This window comes from Entelurus aequoreus, linkage group LG07, assembly GCF_033978785.1.
Source record: "Entelurus aequoreus isolate RoL-2023_Sb linkage group LG07, RoL_Eaeq_v1.1, whole genome shotgun sequence".
NCBI lineage: Eukaryota > Metazoa > Chordata > Actinopteri > Syngnathiformes > Syngnathidae > Entelurus > Entelurus aequoreus.
In genome coordinates this window covers 2,182,752-2,193,836 of record NC_084737.1, presented here as the reverse complement: position 1 = coordinate 2,193,836, position 11,085 = coordinate 2,182,752, and the positions used below count along the sequence as shown (strand labels likewise).

The window sequence follows — 11,085 nt, the reverse complement described above, 5'->3', positions numbered from 1 at the left end:
TAACACCATTTCCCAACTCATATGGAAACGGGGTTTGTAGACGAAACACAGGAAAAGTTGTGTAGTCCAAAGTTTTGTCCTGACTTGTGTGCAGAGTTGTGGTTGTATCAGTGCATGGAAACTGAGCGTAACTATTTTCACCATCAACAACCCTCATGTTGTGCTGGATTTCCTGTAGCTCAGCAAACGGCCTCCCGGAAAGGAATGTGGTTCTTCCTGGCGAGCACGAGTGCCGAGCGACTGGCTCACTTCTCTTGCCACCTGCAGCCTCGCCAGGACTCTGAGCGGAGCCTCCCGCCAGCCACCGTCCGCTTTTTGAACAGAGAAGAGCTCGGGAAAAAAGACGAAGCATCATGAGCTTCACCCAGCCGGAGGAGCAGTTGGCCTACGAGCTGAGCTGCGCCATCTGCCTGCAGATCTACGCCGACCCCGTGGTGCTGCCCTGCGGCCACAACTACTGCCAGGCCTGCATCTCCCGGTCCACGGGCGAGGCGGCGCCGCGCTGCCCCGAGTGCCGCAGGGAGTTCGCCGGCGTCCAGGCCCTGCAGAGGAACTTCAAACTGTCCGGCATCGTGGAGGGTTACCTGGCGGCCTCGTCCGGTCCGAGCCCTCAGTCCAGCCAGAAGGCCACGGAGGAGTCGCGCGAGCCGGAGTCCGAAGACGGGAAGGGGAAGGAGGCTCAGGGCAAGTGGGAGCTGACCTGCTGTGACCTCCACGGACGTCCGCTGGAGTACTTCTGCTCCAAGGACATGACCCTGCTGTGCTCCAAGTGCTTCATGGAGGGTCGGCACCACGGCCACGACGTTCTCACCTACGGGGTTGCCGAGGAGGAGATGAGGCTCGCCCTGGAGGTCCGCACCAAGGTAGACCTTCTCGTCCTGCACCACCTGGTCATTATTTGTTTCATGTCTCTAAGACGTTCCTACCGGAAGTTACAAGCAGTTTTGTCTGAGTTTTCCTCTGAGGAGCAGTTTTTTCTCGGTTTTTTTCAAAAAATTATGTAGAGCACAATTGTGAGTTTTGGGGTTCGGTTTTGTTTTTAGATCTTAAATTCCACCAGTCCCGATGTGTGTAAGAAGTTTGGTGAGTTTTGAAGTATTTTAAGGGGGTCAAATTAGAGGTCAAGGACGTAAAAAGGAGTGTTTTTAGTAAATGTTTGTCTAAAATGGGAAATTGCCAACTTCCTGTTGGTTTTTGCCCGAGGATGTGAAATTATGAATTGTAGGTCTAAATGAGACCTACATACTGGTTTTTGATATTGTCATTATTAGGGTCCGCCCTGTACCCTGTACAAAGGAGTCCTTTGTACTGGTTACAAAGGAACCTATTGTTATTGTAAGGTTTTATTAGGGTCCGCACAGGACCTTTTCAAAAGGAATCCCACAGGGAGTCCTTTTGCAATGGGACGAAAGGACCCTATTGAAATTGTAATGTTTATTATTATTAGGGTCCGCCCTGTACCCTGTACAAAGGACTCCCCCAGGGAGTCCTTTGTACTGGTTACAAAGGAACCTATTGTTTTTGTAAGGTTTATTATTAGGGTCCGCCCTGTAACCAGTACAAAGGACTCCCCCAGGGAGTCCTTTGTACTGGTTACAAAGGAACCTATTGTTTTTGTAAGGTTTATTATTAGGGTCCGCCCTGTACCCTGTACAAAGGACTCCCCCAGGGAGTCCTTTGTACTGTTTACAAAGGAACCTATTGTTTTTGTAAGGTTTATTATTATTAGGGTCCGCCCTGTACCCTGTACAAAGGACTCCCCCAGGGAGTCCTTTGTACTGGTTACAAAGGAACCTATTGAATTTGTAATGTTTATTATTATTTTTATTATACCGGCCGCCTCTTCGAGCAGCAATTTGACCCACTTAACATGCTCCAAAACTCACCAAATTTGACACACGAATCAGGACCTGCGAAAATTTCAACAAAATAAAAAAACCAAACCCCAAAAATAAAAATTGCGCTCTAGCGCCCCCTAGGAAAAAAACAAAAACAAACTGCCTGTAACTCCCACTAGGAAGGTCGTAGAGACATGAAACAAAAACCCTTCTATGTAGGTCAGACTTAGACCTACATTTCATAATTTTACATCCTCGGGCAAAAACCAACAGGAAGTTGGCAATTTCCCCTTCAAGACAAAATTGTACTAAAAAAACTCGTTTTTGCCTCTTTGAGCTGTAATTTGACCCCCTTAAAATACTTCAAAACTCACCAAACTTCTCACATAAATTGCGATCTCAAAAAATAACCGAACCCCGAAACTCAAAATTGTGCTCTAGAGCAATTTTTAAATAAAACAGAGAAAAAACTGCTTTTTAGAGGAAAACTCAGACAAAACTGCTTATAACTTCCAGTAGGAACGTCTTAGAGACATGAAACAAATACCCCTATGTAGGCCTAGACCTACATTTCATAGATTGACATCCTTCAGCGAAAATCAACAGGAAGTTTGCTATTCCTCCTTCAAAACAAAATTTTTGTTACAAACGGTCACCAAACATGATACGTGCTATCGTTTAGATTTTACGAGCCTTCAAAGACCCGCAGCACTAAAGTTGCTCCGGTGCCAAAAATGACAACGAAAATGCAATTACTCCTTCTTTGTCCTCAAAATTCTACACACAATAGCCTATAATGACAATGTGAACTCAGACACAACTTCCTCTAACTCCCAGTACGAATATCGTAGAGACACGAAACAAAAACCTCTATGTAGGTCTCACTCAGGACTACCACTGGACAAAAGTATTGGGACACCTAGGACTAGCACCTGCCAAAAGGCGGACCCGTCCAATGCTGCTTGCAGCTTTAATTAGGGTTCGCATGTACCCTGTATAAAGGACTCCCACAGGGAGTCCTTTATACAGGTACAAAGGAACCTATTGAAATTGTAAGGTTGATTATTATTCCGCAGCTTTGCGCACTACTTTGCCCCCCTTAACATGCTTCAAAACTCACCAAATTTTATACACACATAGAAAAACTGGGACAGCACACTTTAGTTAAAAAAAAAAACCCCAATTGCACTCTAGCGCCCCCTAGGAAAAAAACAAAAACAAACTGCCTGTAACTCCCACTAGGAAGGTCGTAGAGACATGAAACAAAAACCTGTATGTAGGTCTCCTTTAGACCTACAACTCATTCTCGGGCGAAAATCAACAGGAAGTTGGCAATTTCCCATTTTATACAAAAATGTACTAAAAACACTGCTTTTTACGTCTTTGACCTCTAATTTGACCCCCTTAAAATACTTCAAAACTCACCAAACTTCTCACACACATCGGGACTGGTGGAAACTGCGATCAAAAAAAAAACCGAACCCCAAAACTCAAAATTGTGCTCTACATAATTTTTGGAAAAAACAGACAAAACCTGTATGTAGGTCTCACTTAGACCTACAATTAATAATTTCACATCCTCGGGCAAAAACCAACAGGAAGTTGGCAATTTCCCCTTCAACACAAAAAATGACTAAAAACACTCATTTTTGCCTCTTTGAGCTGTAATTTGACCCCTTTAAAATACTTCAAAACTCACCAAAATTTTTACACACATTGGGACTGGTGGAAATTGCGATCTAAAAAAAAAAAAAACGAACCCCGAAACTTAAAATTGCGCTCTAGCGCAATTTTTGAATAAAACAGAGACAAAACTGCTTCTCAGAGGAAAACACAGACAAAACTGCTTGTAACTTCCGGTAGGAACGTTTTAGAGACATGAAACAAAAACCTCTACATAGGTCTGACTTAGACCTACATTTCATAGATTGAAATCCTTCAGCAAAAATCAACAGGAAGTTTGATATCCCCACTTCAAAACAATTTTTTTTAAAAAAGCGGTCACCAAACATCAAACGTTATCTCCTCTGAGCGCGTTTGTCGTTTTGGCTTCAAACTGTTACAGGAGAGAGATTGAACCCTTCTGATTAAAAGTTGGCGAAAGCGTTGTAATAAGTGCTACGGTTTTGATTTTACGAGCCTTCAAAGAAAAGAACCACTGTGCCGCAGCAGCTAGGAAAAAAACACAGACACAACTTCCTCTAACTCCCAGTACGAATATCGTAGAGACATGCAACAAACACCTCTATGTAGGTCTCACTCAGGACTACCACTGGACAAAAGTATTGGGACACCTAGGACTAGCACCTGCCAAAAGGCGGACCCGACCAACGCTGCTTGCAGCTTTAATTACACTTGTCCTCCAGTTGAGTTGAGTTGAGTTTGAGTTTATTTGGAACATGCAAGCATACAACATGACACATCACAATTTCCAGTTTCTCTTTTCAACATGTTCGAAAAGGAGTAGGAAGAAGCAGAGCTTATTTAGACTTAGACTTAGACTTAGACAAACTTTAATGATCCACAAGGGAAATTGTTCCACACAGTAGCTCAGTTACAATGATGGAAAGGACAATGCAGGTATAAATAGACGCTATAAAAAATCTAACATATATACGAATATATACATAATATGTGTACAGAGTAATTTATATTATATTTATATATTCAATCCTACCCCTTTTCTTTTACATAACAGTTGCTAAACTTTTTTGTTCACTTCCTGTTCTCAATTTATTCACAATGTACTCCATAAGTAATCACAATAAAAACAAATAGATAAATAATAATTGGTGAAGTAAGTTACATTTCATATGATGAGATGAGTGAGATTATTTTGAGAGTGAAAGAATATATATAATATAATCAGTATGTTAATAATAATAGTAAAACAATATTATAAAATGCATTTAAAAATGTAAATGAATTCTAAACACTAATACTGTTCTCAACGTAATAATATGTTAAACATACGATAATATTGTATTAATAAGAACTTGTTACTAGGGATGTCCGATAATATCGGCCGATAAATGCGTTAAAATGTAATATCGGAAATTATCTGCATCGTTTTTTTTATTATCTGTATCGTTTTTTTTTGTTGTTTTTTTGTTTTTTTTTACTAAATCAACATAAAAAACACAAGATACACTTACAATTAGTGCACCAACCCAAAAAAACTCCCTCCCCCCATTTCTTTCTGTTATTAATATTCTGCTTCCTACATTATATATCAATATATATCAATACAGTCTGCAAGGGATACAGTCCGTAAGCACACATGATTGTGCGTGCTGCTGCTCCACTAGTAGTACTAACCTTTAACAGTTAATTTTACTCATTTTCATTCATTACTAGTTTCTATGTAACTGTTTTTATATTGTTTTACTTTCTTTTTTATTCAAGAAAATGTTTTTAATTTAGTTAACTTATTTTTTTTTTTTTTTTTTTAAAAAGGACCTTATCTTCACCATACCTGGTTGTCCAAATTAGGCATAATAATGTGTTAATTCCACGACTGCATATATCGGTTGATATCAGTATCGGTTGATATCGGTATCGGTAATTAAAGAGTTGGACAATATCGGAATATCGGATATCGGCAAAAAGCCATTATCGGACATCCCTACTTATTACAAATATTTGTATTCTATTATGGGTTGGATACAAAAAGCATATTTCAGCAAATATAATAATCAGCTATTCATAAGTCCATCTTTGTAGATCAGGGGTGTCCAAACTTTTTCCACTGAGGGCCGCAAACGGAAAAATTAAAGCATGTGGGGGCCATTTTGATATTTTTCATTTTCAAACCATAAAAAAATTAATGGATTTTTTGTATTTATTTTACCTTTAGGGGTCCCGGGGACCATAAAGGGTCTCAGTTAGAGATGTCCGATAATATCGGCCGATATATGCGTTAAAATGTAATATCGGAAATTATCGGTATCTGGTTTTTTTTTTATCGGTATCGGGGTTTTTTTTGTTGTTGTTTTTTTTGTTTTTTTAATTAAATCCACATAAAAAACACAAGATACACTTACAATTAGTGCACCAACTCATTCACACAAAAGGGTTGTTTCTTTCTGTTATTAATATTCTGCTTCCTACATTATATATCAATATATATCAATACAGTCTGCACGGGATACAGTCCGTAAGCACACATGATTGTGCGTGCTGCTGCTCCACTAATAGTACTAACCTTTAACAGTTAATTTTACTAATTTTCATTAATTACTTTTTTTATATTGTTGTACTTTCTTTTTTATTCAAGAAAATGTTTTTAATTTATTTATCTTATTTTACTAATTTTTTTAAAAAGTACCTTATCTTCACCATACCTGGTTGTCCAAATTAGGCATAATAATGTGTTAATTCCACGACTGTATACATCGGTTGATATCGGTATCGGTAATTAAAGAGTTGGACAATATCGGCAAAAAGCCATTATCGGACATCCCTAGTCTCAGTTATTAAAATGTTAAAAATAAGTCTAATTTGTATTATTATTTTTTATTTAACGCTTACAGTAAATCTCTATATCAACTTTTAAAAAAAACAAGGTTTTATGGCTTTTCTGTCAAAAACAACTTTGTTTTTTATAGTAAAACTGAAATATGCAGTATTTAGTAATTAGAGCCCTAAAATATAAATAATGCAGGGCACCTTTGATTTGAATTATTGAATGAAAATCAACCCTTTTGTGTTTGTTTTCAAATCTGCCATATATAATAAAACTGGAAAAACGGCCCTAATTTAGTTTTTTGATTTGCGTTTCAGAATTGGAATTAGAATGATCAGAAGCTACACAGACCAGACACAAATGTCTATAAACAAAACAAAGTAGTGCAAACCAGATAAAGATTGAAGTCTTCAAATCAACACAGAGGTCGGTTCAAGGGCACTTTTAATCATTTGAAAACAAATACGTCGGCGTTGTTTCCTTATTTCAAATGAAGTAAAAGTGCATTCACTTGAAAACAAAACAAACTGCTCTGCACTTGTCAGGTCGTGGTGTACCGAGCCAATAAGGATTTTAGTCCAATATCAGCAAAAAAATTAATAAAAAATATGAAAACGTATCGGACGATATTAGCTTGAATATAAAATCCCAATTAAAAGTGCTCTGATGTAAGCAGCCAATACAGAGTCACAATAAAGTCCAAAATGATATCAATAATGCAAAATAACACAACAAAAGCAAAAAATACTAATAAATATGATTCAACTCATTTGCCTTTTTGCCCCCAAAGGCCTCCTGTGTTCAATCATTACAGTTTATCGTCAACATATAAATACAACAGTATCATCTCCTTGATTGACCAAAATGAAGTTCAGTTCAGTTCCAGTTTATCTGGATCATGCATACGATGCGTCACACAATTCCAGTTGCTTCATTACAGCACGTCTGAAAAGGAGTAGGGAGAAGCTGAGCGTAACGAATCCTACCCCTTTTCCGACACTGTAAAATAAAATTCTGTAAAAAAAACGGTCATCTACTGGCAGCTCCGGCTGCCAAACGAAAACCATACAATTAAAGTAAAACATTGTAAACCAAATAAGGATCAAAAAAATTATATTTACAGAAATTTTCATTAAACGTTTTGCGGAAAAATATCTTAATTTTACAGGTTTTTACTAAATTATTTAGATCAACCACCTTTAATAAAGTGACGATGCAAACAGTTCTGCAGAAAAATACCTTTATTCTACAGATTGTTAGTATGGACATAGACTTTTATATAACAAGCTACATATTTATTGAAATATAATTACTGTAATTTTACATGAATTTGAAAGTAATTTAAGAAAACAGAAAATGCTATGTATAATTAATTTGGTATTTTTCTGTAAAAGAAATAGAAATATACATAGTTTGTCATTACTGGCATATTACTTAAAATAACAGGTGGATCGTTTAATTACAGATAATGTCTTCGATTCTACAGTTTTATCAACTATTTTTTTAAAAATGGAAAAATTACAGTAGAAATTTAGAGTAAATTAACCATAAAAATACGATTTTTAGCAGTTTTATCCCATTACCTCGCTCTCTGTAACAGAACAGTGAACAAATAAATAATACATAAATAATATACCATAAGAAGTAAACAAATATTAAATACATAAATAATATTTGTCTCAATAAAAAAAAAAAAAAAAATCACTGATACAAAATATAAATAAATTAGTCAAAAAACAAAGACTAAATGGTATTATTCATTTAAATCCTTGACCTTTTTGCACCTGTGTCCAATAACTTATTATTATAAACAATATCAACACTGTAACGATATGAGCATCAAACACACACACACCACACTTTTTTTTAAAATATATTTATTTAATTCAATTTATATAATAATAGTGAATTATATTTATATAGCGCTTTTCTCGAGTGACTTAAAGCGCTTTACATTGTGACACCCAATATCTAAGTTACATTTTTAAAGCAGTGTGGGTGGCACTTGGAGCAGGTGGGTGAAGTGTCTTGCCCAAGGACACAACGGCAGCGACTAGGTTGGCAGAAGCGGGGATCGAACCCGGAACCCTCAAGTTGCTGGCACGGCCACTCTACCAACCGAGCTGTACCGCCCCACAATATGATTTTTTTCAAGCTGGAATCGATCCGATAGCGATACTGATACTATTGATTAGGGATGATGTTTGATAAGAAATTATCGCGTTCAAGCCCATTATCGAATCCTCTTATCGAACCGATTCCTTATCGATTCTCTTATCGAATCCAGATAGGTTGTTGTATATGGGGAAAAAAAACACAATATTTGGTTTAACAAAAGCTCACTTTTATTTTATAAGAAGAAAAAAAAAAAAAAATATATATATATATATATATATATATATATATATATATATATATATATATATATATATATATATATATATATATATATATATATATATATATATATATATATATATTGACTGTTGTTACCCTCCTAAAAAAATTAAATTAGATAAATAAATATTGACTGTTGTTACCCTCCAAAAAATTTAAAAAAAAATAAAAATAAATATTGACTGTTGTTACCCTCCTAATAAAATAAAATAAAATAAATAAATATTGACTGTTGTTACCCTCCTAAAAAAATAAAATAAAATAAATAAATATTGACTGTTGTTACCCTCCTAAAAAAATAAAATAAAATAAATAAATATTGACTGTTGTTACCCATGGTATGGTATTTTTAATTTATTTTTTTGTCATAAAAAATACAATCATGTGTGCTTACGGACTGTATCCCTTGCAGACTGTATTGATATATATTGATATATAATGTAGGAAGCAGAATATTAATAACAGAAAGAAACAACCCTTTTGTAAGTGTATCTTGTGTTTTTATGTTGATTTAATTAAAAAAAAAAAAAATAATTCTTGTGCGGACCGGTACTAATCAATCCACGGACCGGTGGTTGGGGACCACTGGTGTAGGCTACAAGATAACGTTAACGTTTACAGACACATACAAAAAGGCTAACGTTGACGTTACTGTTAGCCACTGACTATGCTTAGGTAACGTTAGTCTAGCTAACATTACTGCAATCCTGGATTGACATACGAGGTAACGTTATTTTAGCCTAAAGGTTACGAGTGAGCAGGTATGGAAATGAACCGGCAACAGTTAACGTTAGTTACTCACCAGCACTCTCACTGGAATTGGCGCTGCAGGTTACAGATAGCCGTTTCCTCGTCGTATTTTTTTTGTAAAATGAAGCCATGCCTTGAGGCGTTTTTTTCCGGTCCATCGTTGTTGCTGCTTTCTGTATCTGCCGCCTAATGACTGCGCTACGTCATTTCCTGGGATGTGCCACAGGGCATTTCCTAGTACAGGGGTCGGCAACCCGCGGCTCTAGAGCCGCATGCGGCTCTTTAGCGCCGCCTTAGTGGCTCTCTGGAGCTTTTTCCAAAATGTATGAAAAATGGAAAAAGATGAGGGGGAAAAAAATATATTTTTTGTGTTAATATGGTTTCTGTAGGATGACAAACATGACACAAACCTCCCTAATTGTTATAAAGCACACTGTTTATAATAAACATTAGGGATGTCCGATAATGGCTTTTTGCCGATATCCGATATTCCGATATTGTCCAACTCTTTAATTACCGATACCGATATCAACCGATACCGATATTGATATATACAGTTGTGGAATTAACACATTATTATGCCTAATTTGGACAAACAGGTATGGTGAAGATAAGGTCCTTTTTTTTTTATATTAATAAAATAAAATAAGATAAATAAATTAAAAACATTTTCTTGAATAAAAAAGAAAGTAAAACAATATAAAATCAGTTACATAGAAACTAGTAATTAATGAAAATGAGTAAAATTAACTGTTAAAAGTTAGTACTATTAGTGGAGCAGCAGCACGCACAATCATGTGTGCTTACGGACTGTATCCCTTGCAGACTGTATCTATATATATTGATATATAATGTAGGAACCACAATATTAATAACAGAAGGTTTTTTGGGTTGGTGCACTAATTGTAAGTGTATCTTGTGTTTTTTATGTTGATTTAATAAAAAATAAAAATAAATAAAAAAACCGATACCGATAATAAAAAAAACGATACCGATAATTTCCGATATTACATTTTAAAGCATTTATCGGCCGATAAATCGGCCGGCCGATATTATCGGACATCTCTATTAAACATGCTTCACTGATTCGAGTATTTGGCGAGCGCCGTTTTGTCCTACTAATTTTGGTGGTCCTTGAACTCACCTTAGTTTGTTTACCCCGACTTAAACAAGTTGAAAAACTTATTCGGGTGTTACCATTTAGTGGTCAATTGTACGGAATATGTACTTCACTGTGCAACCTACTAATAAAAGTCTCAATCAATCAATCAATACATGTATAACTTTCTCCGACCTTCTAGGACGTGTTTTATGCCACTTCTTTTTCGGTCTCATTTTGTCCACCAAACTTTTAACTTTGTGCGTGAATGCACAAAGGTGAGTTTTGTTGATGTTATTGACTTGTGCTAATCAGACATATTTGGTCACTGCATGACTGCAAGCTAATCGATGCTAACATGCTATTTAGGCTAGCTATATGTACATATTGCATCACTATGCCTCATTTGTAGCTATATTTGAGCTCATTTAGTTTCCTTTGAGTCCTCTTAATTCAATTTATATCTCATGACACACTATCTGTATGTAATATGGCTTTTAATTTTTTGTTTTTGTATTTTTGGTCCAATATGGCTC

General features: G+C 36.1%; 1 protein-coding gene across 1 annotated transcript in view; it reads left to right on the top strand.

Annotated features, from left to right (window-relative positions):
* Nucleotides 1-202: 202 nt before the first annotated feature.
* LOC133653264 (E3 ubiquitin-protein ligase TRIM39-like) overlaps nt 203-11,085 on the top strand; it is a 29,472-nt gene continuing 18,589 nt past the window's right edge. Inside the window, exon 1 of the mRNA XM_062052351.1 lies at nt 203-863. Coding sequence (XP_061908335.1) covers nt 354-863 — 510 coding nt within the window. The 5' untranslated portion in view covers nt 203-353. The remainder of the gene's footprint in view (nt 864-11,085) is intronic.